Below are 18,711 nucleotides of genomic sequence, written 5' to 3'. Positions count from 1 at the left end.
ATCGGAAAAGCCGGCCCTTTCTCCCTCCCGCTAGCCGCAAGCCAATGGCCGGGCGGGCCTCGAATGAGTGACGGGGAGGCGGTGCGGGAGTCGGAAGGGAATCTCCGGGCGGGGTGGGGCGGGCGCCGGGTTTCCCGCGGTCCAAGGTGGCGAGGGCGGAGGAGAATCGCTCTTAAAGGGCCAGCGCACGCGCGTTCTTTTGTTCCGGGGCCTCAGGGCGGGGCAGGCCCAACTTTCGCCGTCTTCTTGTCTGCTCTCCAGGACGGCCATGATTTCCCAGTTCTTCATTCTGTCCTCCAAGGGAGACCCGCTCATCTACAAAGACTGTATCCTAAACCCTGGGGGCTGGTAAGGGGTGGAGGGACCGGGCGGGAGGGGCGCCCAGGGCCAGCCCGTGTCGCAGGATCCTTCACTGAGTCCTTCCACCCGCCAGTCCGCGGGGACAGTGGCGGCAGGGATGTGGCCGAGCTCTTCTACCGGAAGCTGACGGGACTGCCAGGAGACGAGTCCCCGGTTGTCATGGTAACCACTGGCGGGAGGCGGGTGAGGAACGGGGGCCGGGCGGGCCGGGTGGGCGCCGGCTCCCTCCCAGGCCTGGTTCCATGGTAGCTTTCACTTGGGGGGTGTATTTCTCCAAATAAAACTAACGAGAGGCCCGGCGCGGTGGCTCACGCGTGTAATCCCAGCACTTTGGGAGGCCGAGGAGGGCGGATCACCTGAGGTCAGGAGTTCGAAACCAGCCTGACCAAGATGGTGAAACTCCGCATCTACTAAAAATACGAAAAAAAAATTAGCTGGGCGTGGTGGCGGGCGCCTGTAATCCCATCTACTCGGGAAGCTGAGGCAGGAGAGTCGCCTGAACCGAGGAGGCGGAGGTTGCAGTGAGCCGAGATCCGGACACCGCACCCAGCCTGGGTAATGGGGATGGGGAAAAAAAAAAAAAAAACGTCCATTGGGCGCCAGCAACACACCAGGCCCAGCTGCCTGCGTGACTCCATTATCAGCAACTCAAGGTAGTTACTGTAATTAACCCCGTTTCCACATTGGGAAGCTGGACTCAGGGAATTGTCATGTATCTCCCAAAGTCACTGCTGTTGTGACTAGTAAGAAGCATCAGGAGCTGGGCGCGGTGGCTCAAGCCTGTAATCCCAGCACTTTGGGAGGCCGAGACGGGCGGATCACGAGGTCAGGAGATCGAGACCATCCTGGCGAACACGGTGAAACCCTGTCTCTACTAAAAAATACAAAAAACTAGCCGGGCGTGGTGGCGGGCGCCTGTAGCCCCAGCTACTCGGGAGGCTGAGGCAGGAGAATGGCGTAAACGCGAGCTGAAATCCGGCCACTGCACTCCAGCCTGGGCGACAGAGCGAGACTCTGTCTCAAAAAAAAAAAAAAGAGGCATCAGGATCCAAGCTCAGGTCTCCTGGGTTCTGATCACTCCACCTCCCTTTTCCTAACGCCTCTTTTCCCTGCCTGTGTTTCAGCATCATGATGGCCGTCATTTCATTCACATCAGACACAGCGGCCTGTATTTGGTGGTCACGACTTCAGAAAACGTTTCTCCCTTCAGCCTCCTAGAACTGCTTTCCAGGTGAGGAGGGTTGGGCTGGGCACCTGCTAGCTGGCAGGGGTCTGAGAAGATGAGGAAATACACGCTCCAAGTGTTTCCTCAGGTTGGCCACTCTTCTGGGCGATTACTGTGGCTCCCTGGGCGAGGGGACCATCTCCCGCAATGTGGCTCTGGTCTACGAACTCCTGGATGAAGTGCTGGTGAGAATCAACGATCCCCTTCTGTGGCCCCCGCCTAATTCCCCTGGAGATACATCTGCTCTTCTACTGTGGGATACTGTGGTTAGGAGGCCAAGCCTATTTTTTTTTCCTTTTAGAGACGGTCTTGTTCTGTTGCCCAGGCTGGAGTGCAGTGGTGCAATTATAGCTCACTGCAGCCTGGAACTCCTGGGCTCAAGCTATCCTCCTGCCCCAGCCTCCTCCCGTGTCCAGCTAATTGTTTATTTTTTGTAGAGACGCGAGTCTCGCTGTGTTGCCCAGGCTGGTCTTGAACTCGTGGTCTCAAACCATTCTCCTATGTCTCAGCCTTCCAAAGACCTGAGAGTACAAGAGTGAGCCACTATGCCTGGCCCCAATCCCCCTTTTTACGCCTTCCCTCCACTGACCACTCAGACTGTCCTTCCTTTACCACTAGGATTATGGCTATGTACAGACCACATCCACAGAGATGCTAAGGAATTTCATCCAGACGGAAGCTGTGGTCAGCAAGCCCTTCAGCCTCTTTGACCTCAGCAGCGTTGGCTTGGTCAGTAGAGGGAAAGAGGAGGGTGAGGAAGGAGAAGAGGGGTTGGCTGGGGTTGTCAGACCTGATGATTGATTGCTTTGGATGCTTTACAGTTTGGGGCTGAGACACAACAGAGCAAAGTGGCCCCCAGCAGTGCAGCCAGCCGCCCTGTCCTGTCCAGTCGCTCTGACCAGGTAAGGGAGGAATCTATGGGGTCAGACCCTCTGGTTTTGCTCTGGGACCCTGGAGTCCAAGATCTTAGGTTGGGCACAGTGGTTCATGCCTGTAATCCTAGCACTTTGGGAGGCTGAGGTGGGTGGATCACCTGATGCCAGGAGTTCAAGAGCAGCCTGGCCAACATGGTAAAACCCCGTCTCTACTAAAAATGCAAAAAAAAAGAAAAAGATCGGCCAGGCGCGGTGGCTCACGCCTGTAATCCCAGTGCTTTGGGAGGCCGAGGTGGGCGGATCGTGAGGTCAGGAGATCGAGACCATCCTGGCTAACACAGTGAAACCCCGTCTCTACTAAAAAATACAAAAAGTTAGCCGGGCGAGGTGGCAGGCGCCTGTAGTCCCAGCTACTCGGGAGGCTGAGGCAGGAGAATGGCGTAAACCCAGGAGGCAGAGCTTGCAGTGAGCTGAGATCCGGCCACTACACTCCAGCCCGGGCAACAGAGCGAGACTCCATCTCAAAAAAAAAAAAAAAAAGATCTTGGCACATCTCTCACCTCCCCTAGATGTGGGTATCCCTTCCATCACCCATGTCCCCACCCTAGAGCTGTAGCTTTGACTGTCCTTTCCTTTCTCCCTGTCTGTCCATTTCAGAACATAGGCTATTCTGCTTCCAACCATCCAAATCCTCTCTCTTTCTCAGAGCCAAAAGAATGAAGTTTTTTTGGATGTGGTCGAGAGATTGTCTGTACTGATAGCATCTAATGTAAGTTTGAGCTCCCAAACCTGGAACTGAGGACAAATGGGACTTGAGAAACATGGTGGGGTGGTTAAGACTCCCAGCAACGGCCACACAGCAGCTCATGCTTGTAATCCCAGTGCTTTGTGAGGCCAAGGTGGAAGAATTACTTGGGGCCAGGAGTTTGAAACCAGCCTGGGCAACATAGCCAGACCCTGTCTCTACAAAAAATACAAATAAACAAGTTACTCAGGCATGGTGGTGTACACCTGCTGTTCCAGCTACTTGGGAGGCTGAGGCAGGAGGATCACTTGAGCCTAGGAGGTTGAGGCTGCAGTGAGCCGAGATTGAGCCACTGCACTCTAGCCTGGGTGACAGAACAAGACCCTATCTCTTTAAAAAAACAAAACAAAAAAAAGGCAGGGCACGGTGGCTCATGCCTATAATCCTAGTACTTTTTGGCAGGCCGAGGTGGGTGGATCACTTAAGGTTAGGAGTTTGAGACTAGCCTGGCCAACATGGTGAAACTCCATCTCTACTAAAAATACAAAAATTAGCCATGCATGGTGGCAGACATCTGTAATCCCAGCTACTTGTGAGGCTGAGGCAGGAGACTCTCTTGACCCTGGGAGGTGGAGGTTGCAGTGAGCCGAGATCACACCGCTGCCAGCCTGGGCAACAGAGCGAGACTCTGTCTTAAAAAAAAAAAAAAAAAAAGACTCTAACCTTGATCCCCCTGCCTCTCAGGGCTCCCTGCTGAAGATGGATGTGCAGGGAGAGATTCGGCTCAAGAGTTTCCTTCCCAGTGGCTCTGGTGAGGCCTCTGCAGGCGGGACCCAGGGTTGGGGTTAGGGCAGGTTCCTTGGTGTCTTAAACCGTGGAGTTTGCTGAGCTCCCCTGATGTTCTCTCCTCCAACAGAGATGCGCATTGGCTTGACGGAAGAGTTTTGTGTGGGGAAGTCAGAGCTGAGAGGTGAGGAGAAAGTGGGTCTTTCTCCCCTTGGAGTAGGTCATTGCCGGAGAGTTCATGGAGAGAAGTCAGAGACGGAGCCTCCCCCCTTCTTGTTCCTCTCCCAAAACATGGGTCAGGAGAGAAGTCTCTTTCTTTCCAGGTTATGGGCCAGGAATCCGGGTCGATGAAGTCTCGTTTCACAGCTCTGTGAATCTGGACGAGTTTGAGTCTCATCGAATCCTCCGCTTGCAACCACCTCAGGGCGAGGTCAGGGTTGGGGTGGCCTCATAAATTCCATCCACCATGGGGAAGGGGTCAGTGGGGGCATGAGACCAAACTAACCTTGTTGCTCTCTGGTCTCTCAGCTGACTGTGATGCGGTACCAACTCTCCGATGACCTCCCCTCACCGCTCCCCTTCCGGCTCTTCCCCTCTGTGCAGTGGGACCGAGGCTCAGGCCGGTGAGACCATTTCCTGGGTTCTAGAACTACCTTGGAACCCAAGCCAAGACCTGTATGTTCCCAAGACTCACTGCAGAGTGAGGGTGGTGGTAGTGGTGATGGAGTGCAAATTGGAAAAAGTCTTGGGCTGGGCGTGGTGGCTCACACCTGTAATCCTAGCACTTTGGGAGGCTGAGGCGGGAGGATCACTTGAGCCCAGGAGCTCCAGACCAGCCTGGGCAACATAGCGAGACCCTGTCACTCTGAGAAAAAAAGGGAAAAAGCTTTGGCTAATGGAGTTGGGCTGGACTTCAGCCCTTTTCTCTCTTGGGGGTACAGCCCATACCCACACAGCCCTGCATGGAGGCCCCTAGTGAGGAATGGTGAGATGCCAGTAGGCGATGGCCTGAGTCATGGTGTTTTACCCTCTCATCCAGGCTCCAGGTTTATCTGAAGTTGCGATGCGACCTGCCCTCGAAGAGGTAAGAGTGAGGCTGGCGCCTGGCCGAGTTCAACTCTGTGGGACAGGAGACAGGGCCAGGGCACCTGCTACTTCTCCCTTCAGATGCAGCTGCCAGCCTCAGAATCCAGTTAAGGTAGAGGCTGTAGCATTTGGGAAGGTGGGGGACACCTGTGCTGAAATCCTGTTGTGACATTGAAGAGGAACAGGACAAGGGACCATGCCTTCCTGGGGCTGACTTTGTTCCTGTCTCCTCTGTAGCCAAGCCCTCAATGTCAGGCTGCACCTCCCCCTGCCTCGAGGGGTGGTCAGGTGAGTGTGTGCACCCACCACGGGGAGATTCCTGGGGAGAGAGTGAGCTCAGCCCAAGAAGGCTCTAAGCCCAGCACCTTCCCTCTCCAAACTCCAGCCTGTCTCAGGAGCTGAGCAGCCCAGAGCAGAAGGCCGAGCTGGCAGAGGGAGCCCTTCGCTGGGACCTGCCTCGGGTGCAAGGAGGCTCTCAACTCTCGGGCCTTTTCCAGGTATTTGTATTTGCCATGGATCCCTAAGCCCCTCTCCTCTCACCGTCATTTAACGGCCCCCCCACCCTCCCGAAGCAGTGCTGCCTCGTCCCCCCAGTGTGGTCAGCTTTCTGCCCTCTTTCCTCCCCCTGCCTCTGCCCCTCACAGATGGACGTCCCAGGGCCCCCAGGACCTCCCAGCCATGGGCTCTCCACCTCGGCCCCTCCTCTGGGTCTGGGCCCCGCCAGTCTCTCCTTTGAGCTTCCCCGGCACACGTGCTCCGGCCTCCAGGTTCGATTCCTCAGGCTGGCCTTCAGGCCATGCGGTAATGCCAACCCCCACAAGTGGGTGCGACACCTAAGCCACAGCGATGCCTACGTCATTCGGATCTGAGGCTCCCCAAATGAGGACACAGCAGCCAAGGCGGCAGTTTGTCCCACGGAACAGTCTTTTTCTTTTCCAGCCTCCTGGTCTTGGGACTCTCAATATGGGCAGGAAGAGTCCTCAGTCCCGAGAGACCAGGAGCGGGCAGTGGGCCCAGCCTTTCTGTGGTATCTGATGCAGGAAGGACTGCAGTGGATCAGAACTTACAAACCAAACTTTTATTCTGAGGAACTGACTGTACAATATCTAAAAAGAAAGTGACATGAAGGAAGCAATCTACAACCTCCTTCCGCTTAGTATGCATGCACGTGTGTACATGTCTGCATGTGTGGGAATCCAGGGGCTGGCAGGTGGAGCATCACGGAGCAGGCTGAGGGGAGCCAGAGTTGGGGGGCTGGGAGCCATTCGCTTTTGGAGTCCCTGGAGCTGGAGGGGGACTGTCCCCAGGTTCCTGCTTCCCCCCGCAGAGGGCACTGCCGCTGAGTGGGGAGGGGGACGATGCTGGTGGAGGAACTGGAGAAGGATGGGAAACGGGGCCTCCTTTGCCCTCCCCTGTTGGGGGAAGTGAGACCACGATATACTTCTGGACACTCCCGGGACCAGAGGGAGCAGTGCTGGGGGGTGCGGTGGTGGCGGTGGAGACCAGCTTGACGATGGGCTGCACACTGGGGACGGTGGTGGTGACGGGTGAGGTGGTGGTAGAACCTGAGCCAGGGGCTGAGGTGCTGAGGGACAGGACCTGGATAGAAAGAAAAAGTGGGTCCGCTTGCCCTGTGCCCTCCCTGCCCCTCAGAGGCCTGGCAGGGACACTTCACTTGCTCCCTGCCTGAACAAGTTGTTCCTGTAGTTGACCCCGTAGACAGCTATGGCTGGAGACCTTGCTCATGCAGGGCAGCTGCGGACCTGCAGGACCATGGTGGGTGCCTCTTTCAGCTCCTGACTTTGGGCCCAGAGGGGACTGTGCTCTACTCCTGGGCCTCCCCAGGGTGCTCTGAGGCAACCTGGGCCGTCCGGATGCTCCCTGTCCCACACAGCTCTGCATACCTGCTGGGTGGATGGGGCGCTGGAGGACGACGACATTACAATAAACTTGGTTGGAGGAGGGGAAGGCTGTGGTGGGGCAGCTGCGCGTGCAGACACCAGTGTCTGGACAGGAAGTGCGATGGAGCCAGGAACCTTCAGCAAGCCAGGGGTGCGAGGGCCAGGCTGCGGGGCCTGCGAGAGGGTCAGCGTGGGCCGGGGCTGTGGGAAGAAGAGGAAAGGGGATGTGGCAGCATCTACTAAGAAGAGTCTGAAGGGAGAGGCCTGGGCTCCCCTTGCTCTTCCTCAGTGGCTCTCACTGGGGCTGGAGCATCCTCACTCGGCCTGGTTGCCGTGAGACTGCTGACTCGGGGCCCACGTGGCTGTGTGAATGCCCATCCCACACTGGGGTCCTCCTCCGCTTCCTATTCTTCCTCCCCACCCGGCCACGGACCTGTGTGATGGTCAGAGTGGTCCTGTTGACCTGCTGAGCCTGCAGAGCAGCCTGGGCCCGAGCCTTGACCACATGGGAGCAGAGGAGAGGCCCAAGGGACCCGAATTCTGCCCGGTAGGCATCCTGATTGTCAGGCGGTGGGCGCAGCTTTGCCAGAACAGGGGCACAGTGTTTCTGCAGACAGAAAAAAAAGCCAGGTAGAGGGAGGGCTGGTGACACTCTGAGAATAGCCTTGGGGATGCGATAAAAAAGGACATTCCTTATCATCTCGGTGCCTCTGATGGAGGCCAAACTATGCTGAGCCGTTAGTGTGTGTACAGAACACTGGGCTTTCTCAAAACAAAAGATGGGCACGGGGCCAGTTGCGGCATCTCATGCCTGTATCCCAGCACTTGGGAGGCTGAGGCGGGTGGATCACTTGTCAAGAGTGTGAGACTAGCCTGGCCCAAATGGAGAAACCTTGTCTCCACTAAAAATACAAAAACTAGCCAGGCATGGTGGCACGCACCTATAGTCCCAGCTACCAGGGAGGCTGAGGTACTAGAATGCTTGAACCCAGGCGGTGGAGGTTGAAGTGAGCAGAGGTTGCATCACTGCACTCCAGCTTGGGTGACGGAGTGAGACTCAGAAAAAAAAAAAAAAGAATGGCTGGGCGTGGTGGTTCATGCCTGTAATCCCAGCACTTTGGGAGACTGAGGCTGGCAGACCACCTGAAGTCAGGAGTTCGAGACCAGCCTGGCCAACGTGGTGAAACCCTGTCTCTACTAAAAATACAAAAAATTAGCCAGGCATGGTGGCACATGCCTGTGGTCCCAGCTACTCGGGAGGCTGAGGCACAAGAATCGCTTGAACCTGAGAGGCAGAGGTTGCAGTGAGCCTGAGATCGTGCCACTGCACTCCAGCCTGGGTTACAGGGTGAGACTCCCATCTCAAGAGAAAAGAAAAAATGAAAACATGGGCACTAACATGTGAATGAACTTGCTAAATACTGTGGCAGAACAGTTAATCAAGAGGGCATTTGCCTTGTACAGAGAAGACCACACAGTAACACAGGAGCATTGGGGAAGGATGGTCCAAATGCCAAAGGCTGAGCATGTGAGCCCTTCTTTCTTTTTGGGGGAGTGGTGGTCTCCCTCTGTAACCCAGGCTGGAGTGCAGTGGCACGATCATAGCTCACTGCAGCCTTGAACTCCTGGGTTTAAGCAATGCTCCCACCTTGGCCTCTCTAGTAGCTGGGACCACAGGCACATGTCACCACTCCCAGCTTTTTTTTTTTTTGTAGGCGGGGTCTCGCTACATTGCCCAGGCTGGCCTCCTAGGCTCCCAGAGTGCTGGGATTACAGGCAGAAGCTGTCACGCCCAGCCCCCTTATTTCTTTTTTTTTTTGGAGATGCAGTCTCGCGCTGTCACCCAGGCTAAAGTGTAGTGGGGCAATCTCAGCTCACTGCAGGCTCCACCCCCCAGGTTCATGCCATTCTCCTGCCTCAGCCTCCTGAGTAGCTAGGAAAAGAGGCACCCACCACCTCGCCCAGCTAATTTTTTGTATTTTTAGTAGAGACGGGGTTTCACCGTGTTAGCCAGGATGGTCTCAATCTCCTGACCTCGTGATCCGCCCGCCTCTGCCTCCCAAAGTGCTGGGATTACAGGCATGAGCCACCACGCCCAGCCAGCCCCCTTATTTTTTACTCAGCCTGAGTCTCAGTCTTTCCATCTGTAAAATAGTATCAGACTCTGCAGTATGTTCTGAAAACAGAAGGCAAAGATGGGAGTAGGTGAATAAAATACACCATATGCTTGCTAAACGCCACCTGTCTCTTGGGGGGTCGGGGGCACAGATGCAAGGACAGGGGCTTCGGTTACCAGTAGAAGGCTCTGCACATGGTCTGCTCCAATCCGGTCAATGTTGCTCAACACAGGGCCATCCAGCACACTGCGGATCCGCTCCCCTTCCTGCTGCAGTCGGGGCAGAATCAGAGTCTTGATAACCTGTTGGAAGGGAAAGGGAGAAGCCAAAGCCGGAGGGTCACGAGGGTCTCCCAGGTAGGGGCACAGTGCCCTCTATAACCTCATGACTGCGTCCCCTCCCCCATTTCTTCCTCCCAGAGGCCTAACATCGTGTCCCAGCTCAGCCAAGCCTGCGATGGAGCCATAACGAGTCGTCCAGGGCGTCTTCTCGTCCACCCAGCTCTGTAAGGGGAAGGAAATAAACTAAGATGAAGGGGTCTAAAAGGATGATTGATAGGGACCCATGTCTTTCATAGACACTTTCCTTGTAAATCATTAAGACATGACAGTGAGGCCAGGCGCGGTGGCTCACGCCTGTAATCCCAGTACTTTGGGAGGCTGAGGCAGCCAGATCACCTGAGGTCAGGAGTTCGACACCAGCCTAGTCAACATGGTGAAACCCTGTCTCTACTAAAAACACAAAAATTAGCCAGTTGTGGCCAGGCGCAGTGGCTCACACCTGTAATCCTGGCACTTTGGGAGGCCGAGGCAGGCAGATCACCTGAGGTCGGGAGTTCTAGACCAGCCTGACCAACATGGAGAAACCCCGTCTCTACTAAAAATACAAAATTAGCCAGTTATGGCTGCAGGCACCTGTAATCCCAAGTACTCAGGAGGCTGAGGCAGGAGAATTGCTTGAACCCAGGAGGCAGAGGGTGCAGTGAGCAGAGATCACACCACTGTACTCCAGCCTGGGCAAGAGTGAGACTCCATCTCAAAAAAAAAAAAAAAGGCATTACAGACAAGCCTGAAGACCCTTAGACCCCCACAAGTTCCAGTCCCTCTTCCCTCTGCCCTTGTTTCCAGTGTGACTTCCCCCAACCAGAGGTGGCCAGTGATGAAACAAATGGTGCTTAAGTTTCCCTGGCTCACCTTGGTGAAGGTCTTGGTGATCCGGGACTGGATGTTGTTAGTGGTTGTGCTAAAATGCTTGCAGATCTGGGCCACCAGGCGGGCAGCAAAGTCTCGGAGTGCCCAGTGATTGTCCACATCTGGTCGCAGGCACAGCTGTCTGCTCACGATGCAGGTCATCACAGCCGGAATCAGCTCATGGACCTAAGGGAGAAGGGCGGGGCAGCTCATTCTGGTTTTGTTTGTCTGAGACAGTCTCACTCTGTCACCCAGGCTGGTGTGCAGGGGCACAATCATGGCTCACTGCAGCTTCAATCATCCAGGCTCAAGCAATCCTCCCATCTCAGCTTCCCAGGTAGCTGGGACCACAGGCATGCACCACCATGCCTGGCTAATTTTGTTTTTGTTAATTTTTTTTTGTAGAGACAGTAGTCCTACTACTATCCTCAGGCTGTCCTCAAACTCCTGAGCTCAAGCGATCCTCCCACCTCGGCCTCCAAAGTTGCTGGGATTCCAAGTGTGAGCCACCGCTGACCACTGACTTCCTGTTGGTGGCAGCAGGGTCCCTAGTCCCTGGAAGGGAAGGTGGGCAGGACCACTCACGTATTTTTCTAGATAGAGCGTGGGGTTGTCCATCAGCGCCTTCACCATACGCATCAGGTAGATGAGTAGGGCCAGGTTGTTCTGAACCACATTCACACGGACCTGCGGGAGGGAGGAGTGCTGGGCATGGGGCAGGGAGCCCCTCACAGGAGCTTCCGCTGCCGTCCCTGCACGGTGGAACCTCATGCTCTCACCCCCTCCGAGATGAAGGTACTGAACCGTGGCAGCATCTGATACAGCCCGGGGTCCGTGGCAATGCTTTGCAGGGCTTCCTGTGGGAGGAGGGAAGCCAGTCAGGTGGGGGTAGGATGTGGGGAGCAATTCATAGGACCCCCAGGACGAGGAGTCTCAGGGCCAGGGCAGGCTGGTAGGGCCCTCACCGCCCTCTTGGCCTCGCAGGAGCCCACACAGGCCTCGGTGATCTCCTTGTAGTAGAGCTGCTGCTCCACAGACAACTCATGGATGCTCCGCGGCTTCAGTCGCAAGGGGGCCCCCTCCAGCAAGGGCGGTGCCTTCTTCTCTTTCCCTGTGTGATTGGAGAGGTGGGTCTGACAAAGAAAGCTCCAGAAAAAACCTCAGTAACAGAAGAACCTTAAGCCTCCACTTCTCCTGAGACTCAGGAGACCCGGCTTCTTCTTAGGCTTCCCCATCCTTTCTGGGGCTCTCTGGCCCTGACCTCAGCCACTTCACAGATGGCCACATGGAGGCTTGGCATGGTGGTTCACACCTGTAATCCCAGCACTTTGGGAGGCCAAGGCGGGTGGATCACATGAGGGTGAGTTTGAGACCAGCCTGGCCTACATAGCAAAACCCTATCTCTACTAAAAAAAACTACAAAAATTAGCTGGGCGTGGTGGTGGGCACCTGTAATCCCAGCTACTCAGGAGGCTGAGGCAGGAGAATCGCTTGAACCCAGGAGGTGGAGGCTGCAGTGAGCTGAGATTGTGCCACTACACTCTGGCCTGGGTGACAGAGTGAAACTCTGTCTCAAGAACAAAAAAAGGAAACAAAACAAATGGCCATGTGGCTTTAGGCAAGAGTCCAGAGAGGCCTGGCCTAGGACTGACCTTTGCCGTCGGCTGTGGTGGCCCCTTGACCTTTGCCCTTCAGGGGTCCGTCTTCCTCTTGGCCTGGCTTGGCTGACTTCAAGGGTTCTGTGGCTTCCGCCTTCTGTTGCTCTTTGGGAGCTGGTGGGAAAGCAGGCACAGCAGGAGGCGTGACGAGAGTAGCAGGAAAAGTAAAGGGAGGAGGCTGGATGTGGTGGCTCACGCCTGTAATCCCAGCACTTTGGGAGGCCAGGGCGGGTGGATCACCTCAGGTCAGAAGTTCGAGACCAGCCTGGCCAACATGGTGAAACCTCATCTCTATTAAAATTACAAAAAATTAGCGGGGCGTGGTGGTGTGTGCCTGTAGCCCTAGCTACTCAGGAGGCTGAGACACAACAATCGCATGAACCCAGGAGGCAGAGGTTGCAGTGAGCCGAGATTGTGCCACTGCACTCCAGCACTCCTGCACTCCAGCACTCCTGCACTCTAGCACTCCTGCACTCCAGCACAGGCAACAGAGTGAGACTCCATCTCAAAAAAAAAGGTGGAAGGAGGGGGAAAGGGACCCAGAGACCCAGAGGGTGGGGCATGGAGGTTACCTGGGGGCGGGTTCTCGGGGATAGCTGGCTGGCAGCCCTCGATGCTCAGCCAATGAGCTGCAAGGAAGGCAGGTGTCAAGGTGAATTGCCGCGCATGGACACTGGGGAGTTGTTCCATGCTATTGAAGCATGTTTCCACTCCTGCTCCCCTTGCAACTCCCTAGGGATCTCACACTGAGCTTTTCTTCTATTGTGAGGCTACTCACACCCACACGCATCTGTCCTCCTTTCCTTCCTCCCTGCCACCCTGCTCTCCCCTCCCCCAACCTTTGAGGCAGACGTCCAGGGGCACCCGGGGCAGAGGGGTATTGATGATGTCGCTCAGATCAACCTCCTTCTCCTCGTAGAAGTAAAGCTCCCGGCCCCCACCAGAGGCGAAGCGGAAAGGAATGAACTCCTGGGCGTGGAAGCCATAGAGTGGCTGTGGCAGGAGAGAGGGGCACGGGTGAGAAGGGAGCTGGAGGAGACCTGGCTGAAGGATGGCGCCTCACCCCGACCCCATCGCCCTGTCCCCATCACCCGCCCCCTGCCTGTCTCCCCAAATCACCTCGACATTCTTTAGCTTCAAGGCGTAGTCAATGTCACTGGTGGTGAGCTTCTGCCGCTTCCCCATGTGCATGAACTTCAAGGCATCCTGGGGTGGGTGACGGAATAGACATCAGCCCAAAATCCTAAGGACGGGGCCCCGGGCGACATCCTGGACCCAATGTGGAGCTGGATAGAAGGGCTGGGTCACCTGTGCGATTTCTTTGATGCGGTAGCTGACCTCATCCGTCAGCAGCTGGCAGGTCTCCTCCTGAATCTGGGCGATGCCCATGGATTCAGCCACCACCTTCATGGACTCCGAGGGCAGCACAGTGTTGCTAAGCTTCAGCTTCTTCTCCTCAGCCATTCTGGAGTCCCTCTTCTCCCTGGAAGGATGAAGCCCCCGGTGGAGAGACGGAGACCCTGGCAGAGGAATGGGGCAGACAGAAGAAAAAGAAATGTGAGGCCAGGCGCAGTGGCTCAAGCCTGTAATCCCAGCACTTTGGGAGGCTGAGACGGGCAGATCACGAGGTCAGGAGATCGAGACCATCCTGGCTAACATGGTAAAACCCCGTCTCTACTAAAAATAACAAAAAATTAGCCAAGTGTGGTGGCGGGCACCTACAGTCCCAGCTACTTGGGAGGCTGAGGCAGGAGAATAGCATGAACCCGGGAGGTAGGAGTTTGCAGTAAGCTGAGATCCGGCCACTGCACTCCAGCCTGGGTGACAGAACGATACTCCGTCTCAAAAAAAAAAAAAAGAAATGTGAGACACGGGGAGGGGGCCAATAAAGGGAGGACAGTGGGGAGAGGGGAGGAACTCGGGGTGTCTTCTGTCCATCCCCACGAGTCAGCCCTGAGGTGTAACAGAGAAAGATAGAAATCTGGGCTGGTGCCAGGTGCCATGGCCCACACCTGTAATCCCACCAGCACTTTGGGAGGCCAAGGCGGGCGGATCACTTGAGGTCAGGAATTCAAGACCAGCCTGGCCAACATGGAGAAACCCCATCACTACTAAAAATATAAAATTAGCAGGGCGTGGTAGTGCACACCTGTAATCCTAGCTACTACAGAGGCTAAGGCAGGAGAATCACTTGAACCCAGAGGGCAGAGGTTGCAGTGAACCAAGATCATGCCACTGCACTCCAGCCAGGGTGACTCTGTCTCAAAAAAAAAAAAAAAACTCTGGACTGGGCCTAGTGGCTCATGCCTGTAATTCCAACACTTTGGGAGCCCGAGGGAGAAGGATCACTTGAGCCCAGCAGTTCACAACCAGCCTGGACAACACAGCAAGACCCCATCTGTACAAAAAATACAAAAATCAGTTGGGTATGCAGGCACACGGCTATAGTTCTAGCTACTTAGGAGGCAGAGGTAGGAAGACTGATAGAGCCCAGGAACTCCCAGGCTCAAGCAATCCTCACACCTCAGCCTCCCAAGTAGCTGTGACTATAGGTGTGTACCACTGTGCACAGCCAATTTTTTGCGGGGGCAGAGACAGAGTCTCACTATGTTGCCCAGTCTGGTCTTGAATTGCTGGGTTCACACAATCCTCCTGCTTCGGCCTCCCAAAGTGTTGGAATTACAGCCCTGAGCCAGCAGGCCCAGCCCAGATTTATATCTTTTTCTGTTACACCTCAGGGCTTCAATCTCAGCATTTTGAAGTCTTGGGCTCAAGCAATCCTCTAGCGTTGGCCTCCCAAACTGTTGGAATTAAAGGCGTGAGTCGAACTACCTGGCCCAGGCTCAGGTTTCCTTATCTTCACAGTAATGCCATCCATGCAGACACTTGTTCTTTATCTGAGCCTTCACAACAAATCCACCAGGTAGGCCAGGTGTGGTGGCTCACGCCTATAATCCCAGCACTTTGGGAGGCCAAAGTGGGTGGATCGCTTGAGGTCAAGAGTTTGAGACCAGCCTGAGCAACATGGTAAACCCGTCTCTACTAAAAATAGAAAAATTAGCTGGGCATACGGCGCGTGCCTGTAATCCCAGCTACTTGGGAGGCTGAGGCAGGAGAATCACTTGAACCTGGAGGGTAGAGGTTGCAGTGAGTTGAGATTGTCCAGCCTTGGCGACAGAGAGACTCCATCTCAAAAAAAAAAAAAAAAAAAAAAGATAAAAAAATAAATCCAACTGGGCACGGTGGCTCACGCCTGTAATCCCAGCACTTTGGGAGGCCGAGGCGGGTGGATCATGAGGTCAAGAGATTGAGACCATCCTGGCCAACATGGTGAAATCCTATCTCTACTAAAAATACAAAAAATTAGCTGGGCATGGTGGCACGCGCCTGTAGTACCAGCTACTCGGGAGGCTGAGGCAGGAGAATCGCTTGAACCTGGGAAGCGGAGGTTGCAGTGAGCCAAGATGGTGCCACTGCACTCCAGCCTGGCGACAGAGCGAGACTGTCTCAAAAATCAATCAATCAATCAATCCAGCAGGTAGTCCAACCTGACTCCCCTGCTCCCACTGCTTGGCCCAGGTCACCATCATCCATCCACTGGGTAACTCCAAAAGCCTCCTAACGATGTCTCCCGGTGTCTACCCTTGCCTCTCTCTACATCTATTCCTAATGTTGCAGCCAAAATGCTTCCGTCAAACTGTAAAGCAGATTGTCATTTCTTTGCTCAAACCCTCATAATGGCGCTCCACTTGCCATAGAGTAAAATCCAAAATCCTTATCATGGCCAGGTGCAGTGGTTCAGCTCATGCCTGTAATCTCTGCACTTTGGGAGGGTGAGGTGGGAAGACTGCTTAGGCTTAGAAATTCCTGACCAGCCTGGGCAACATAACAAAACCCTGTCTCAGGCCGGGCACAGTGGCTCATGCCTGTAATCCTAGCATTTTGGGAGACCAAGGCAGGCAGATCACTTGAGGTCAGCAGTTCAAGACCAGCCTGGCCAACCTGGTGAAACCCCATCTCCACTAAAAATACAAAAATTAGATGGGCGGGCACCTGTAATTGCAGCTAGTCGGGAGGCTGAGGCAGGAGAATCACTCGAACCAGGACGCGGAGGTTGCAGTGAGCAAAGATCTGTGTCACTGCACTTCAGCCTGGGCGACAAAGCAAGACTCCTTCTCAAAAAAAAAAAAAAAAAAAAGACAAAATCCTTATAATGTCCTACAAAGCCCTTCAAAATTTGCCTTCTCCCCATTATATCTCTGATCGCTCTTCCTTCCTTCTTCCACTTTGATCCAGATACATATTCCTTCTGGCTGCTCCTTAAACTTGCCAGGCATGCACTTGCTTAATAGCTTTTGCTCCATTCCCTCTGCCTGGAATGTTCTTCCCAAATGTCTAACTGGCTGCCTACCCTGACCACCCTATTTAACTCTGCACTCTGCCCTCAGAGTGGGGGCAGCCCACTTCTTTTCCGTAGCATTTAACATCATCTGGGCCTGGCGCGGTGGCTAACGCCTATAATCCCAACGCTTCGGGAGGCCGAGGCAGGCAGATCATGAAGTCAAGAGATCGAGACCATCCTGGCCAACATGGTTAAACCCTGTCTCTACTGAAAATACAAAAATTAGCTGGGCATGGTGGCGTGCGCCTGTAGTCCCAGACACTTGGGAGGCTGAGGCAGGAGAATCACTTGAACCCGGGAGGCAGAGGTTGCAGTGAGCAGAGGTTGCACCATTGCACTCCAGCCTGGCAACAGAGCGAGATTCTGTCTCTGTCCACCATGTAAACAGGGCTCTTCTTTTTTTTTTTTTTTTTTTGAGATAGAATTTCACTCTTGTTGTCCAGGCTGGAGTGCAATGGTGCGATCTTCGCTTGCTGCAACCTCCGCCTCCCAGGTTCAAGCAATTCTCCTCCTGTCTTAGCCTCCCGAGTAGCTGGGATTACAGGCATGCACCACCACACCTGGCTAATTTTTGTATTTTTAGTAGAGACAGGGTTTCACCATGTTGCTCAGGCTGGTCTTGAACTCCTGACCTCAGGTGATCCACCCACCTTGGCCTCCCAAAGTGCTGGGATTACAGGCGTGAGTCACTGTGCCGGGCAGACAGAGCTCTTTATGATGTTCACTGATGTATTCTAGGAGCCCTGGGACATCATAAATATTTGTGAAGTAAATGAATTAGTTGTAAGGCTTAGAGATGTTGGTGCTCAGTAAATACTTGGTATCACTGTTATTAATAGGTCATAGGCCCAAGCTTTGAGCCTACACTGTAGCTAAAAGCAAAGTGGAGCCAGGTGTAGTGGCTCACGCCTGTAATTTGGGAGGCCAAGGCGGAAAGATCACCTGGGGTCAGGAGTTCGAGACCACCCTGGCCAACATGGTGAAACTTTGTCTTTTTGTAAAAACACAAAAATTAACCAGACATGGTGGCGGGCGCCTGTAGTCCCAGCTACTCAAGCTACTTGAGAGGCTGAGGTGGGAGAATCGCTTGAACCCAGGAGGTGGAGGTTGCAGTGAACCGAGATCGTGCCACTGCACTCCAGCCTGGGCGACAGAGGGAGACTCCGTCTCAAAAAAAAAAAAAAAAAGCAAATTGGAGCCAAGAGAGGTAGCTCACCCCAGTAATCCCAGCACTTTGGGAGGCAGAGGTGGGGGGATCGTTTGAGGCCAGAAGTTTGAAACAAACTGGTCAACATGTGAGACCCCCATTTCTGCAAAATTTAAAAAATTAGACGGGCGTGGTGGGGTGAACCGGTCATCCCAGCTACTTAGGCGGCTGAGGCGGGAGGAGCGCTTGAACTACTGAGGAGTTGGAGGCTGCAGTGAGCCAAGATGGTGCCACTGCACAACAGCCTGGACAACAGACGGGTACCCCGTCTCAAAAAAAAAATAATAATAATAAGTGGCACACTTGGAGCTGGACATTAGGAAGATTAACATCAATACTGTTCAGGAGTAGCACAAGTAGGGTGGGGCCGTGCTGGAAGGATGGGAAGAGGGAGACCGAAAAAGAAATTGGTTCTTTTCAAACCATCCCTGAGCTCTTTCCCCACTTTTGTAAGTCTTATCTATAGGGAACACAATTATTCGAGACATACTCTGTGCCTGGCGCCGGGTTTACAAGAGGCGGTCGTGTCCCACTTCCCTGGCGAACTCCTACGAATCCTTCAATACCCGGCGGTACCCTCTGCCAGTAAAGGCTCATAAAACACGCTACAGTCACAGGATCTCCTCAGATCAGTGGAGGCGGCAGGAAGGCGTCCCAGGGAAGGGTTAACTTGAGCGAGATCCCAGCAGAGAAGCAGGTCGAAGATCCCCGGGCAGCGCGAAATGAGGCTCAGAGAGCCCACCCCATCTCCTGCAACATCTCTCCAATGCAGGCACACACACGGGGTCCCCACGAGCACAGACACACAACCAACCGTCCTCTTTCCAATCCCCACTAAGGGACCTTCAAAGGGTCTCCTCCCGGGTACCACTCAGACCCGCCCCCGCCAGCCGAGCGCGGGCAGCAGGAAAACTCTAGCCGCCGCCGAGACGCCGCTCACCCGGCGCTCGGCGCCATCTTGGCCCCGCCCCCTCCTGGAAGCAGGTCCTGGCAGAGCCGAAGAGCAAGTCACTGCCCCTTCCCCGTGCCAGAATAAGTCCTCTAGGCTTACAGAATGAAATTATATTTTAAAAATTTGTTTCTACATCTACATATAAGGACCACTCCCTCTTGGTGTAATTAGTGTAATTTATTCCTTCACTACCCAGCTGCCAGGACC

At 54.5% G+C, this 18,711-nt stretch overlaps 2 protein-coding genes across 2 annotated transcripts; one reads left to right on the top strand and one right to left on the bottom strand.

Moving 5' to 3' along the window:
- Window positions 1-116: 116 nt before the first annotated feature.
- AP4M1 (adaptor related protein complex 4 subunit mu 1) lies at window positions 117-6,240 on the top strand. Its single transcript, XM_010377684.2, has 15 exons — window positions 117-326; window positions 434-522; window positions 1,485-1,591; window positions 1,674-1,770; window positions 2,204-2,314; window positions 2,407-2,487; window positions 3,167-3,229; window positions 3,950-4,016; window positions 4,122-4,175; window positions 4,315-4,421; window positions 4,520-4,614; window positions 5,031-5,075; window positions 5,315-5,365; window positions 5,463-5,574; window positions 5,722-6,240. The coding sequence occupies exons 1-15, from the start codon at window positions 269-271 to the stop codon at window positions 5,944-5,946; spliced, it is 1,362 nt and encodes a 453-aa protein (XP_010375986.2). The 5' UTR covers window positions 117-268; the 3' UTR covers window positions 5,947-6,240.
- TAF6 (TATA-box binding protein associated factor 6) lies at window positions 6,134-18,536 on the bottom strand. The gene is made up of 15 exons (XM_010377683.2): window positions 18,043-18,536; window positions 13,252-13,463; window positions 13,063-13,149; window positions 12,783-12,936; window positions 12,516-12,572; window positions 11,938-12,057; window positions 11,251-11,396; window positions 11,065-11,142; window positions 10,871-10,972; window positions 10,289-10,471; window positions 9,524-9,598; window positions 9,272-9,397; window positions 7,412-7,585; window positions 6,982-7,179; window positions 6,134-6,676 (listed from the first exon to the last, which is right to left on the bottom strand). The coding sequence occupies exons 2-15, from the start codon at window positions 13,405-13,407 to the stop codon at window positions 6,296-6,298; spliced, it is 2,037 nt and encodes a 678-aa protein (XP_010375985.1). The 5' UTR covers window positions 13,408-13,463; window positions 18,043-18,536; the 3' UTR covers window positions 6,134-6,295.
- Between the last annotated feature and the right edge of the window lie 175 nt (window positions 18,537-18,711).

This window comes from Rhinopithecus roxellana, chromosome 6 (genome assembly GCF_007565055.1).
Source record: "Rhinopithecus roxellana isolate Shanxi Qingling chromosome 6, ASM756505v1, whole genome shotgun sequence".
Taxonomy (NCBI): domain Eukaryota; kingdom Metazoa; phylum Chordata; class Mammalia; order Primates; family Cercopithecidae; genus Rhinopithecus; species Rhinopithecus roxellana.
The sequence above is the reverse complement of the archived record's forward strand: the minus strand, read 5'-3'. Positions and strand labels throughout refer to the sequence as shown.

Excerpts from the sequence above, each read along its gene's own strand:
- AP4M1 (XM_010377684.2), top strand. The coding sequence starts at position 269 with ATGATTTCCCAGTTCTTCATTCTGTCCTCCAAGGGAGACCCGCTCATC. Across the intron at positions 1,592-1,673 it reads CTCCTAGAACTGCTTTCCAG|GTTGGCCACTCTTCTGGGCG; the intron begins GTGAGGAGGGTT and ends GTGTTTCCTCAG. Across the intron at positions 3,230-3,949 it reads CTGTACTGATAGCATCTAAT|GGCTCCCTGCTGAAGATGGA; the intron begins GTAAGTTTGAGC and ends CCTGCCTCTCAG.
- TAF6 (XM_010377683.2), bottom strand. The coding sequence starts at position 13,407 with ATGGCTGAGGAGAAGAAGCTGAAGCTTAGCAACACTGTGCTGCCCTCG. Across the intron at positions 12,937-13,062 it reads TGAAGCTAAAGAATGTCGAG|CCACTCTATGGCTTCCACGC; the intron begins GTGATTTGGGGA and ends CTCCTGCCACAG. Across the intron at positions 7,180-7,411 it reads CCACTCTGACCATCACACAG|CCCCGGCCCACGCTGACCCT; the intron begins GTCCGTGGCCGG and ends TTCTTCCCACAG.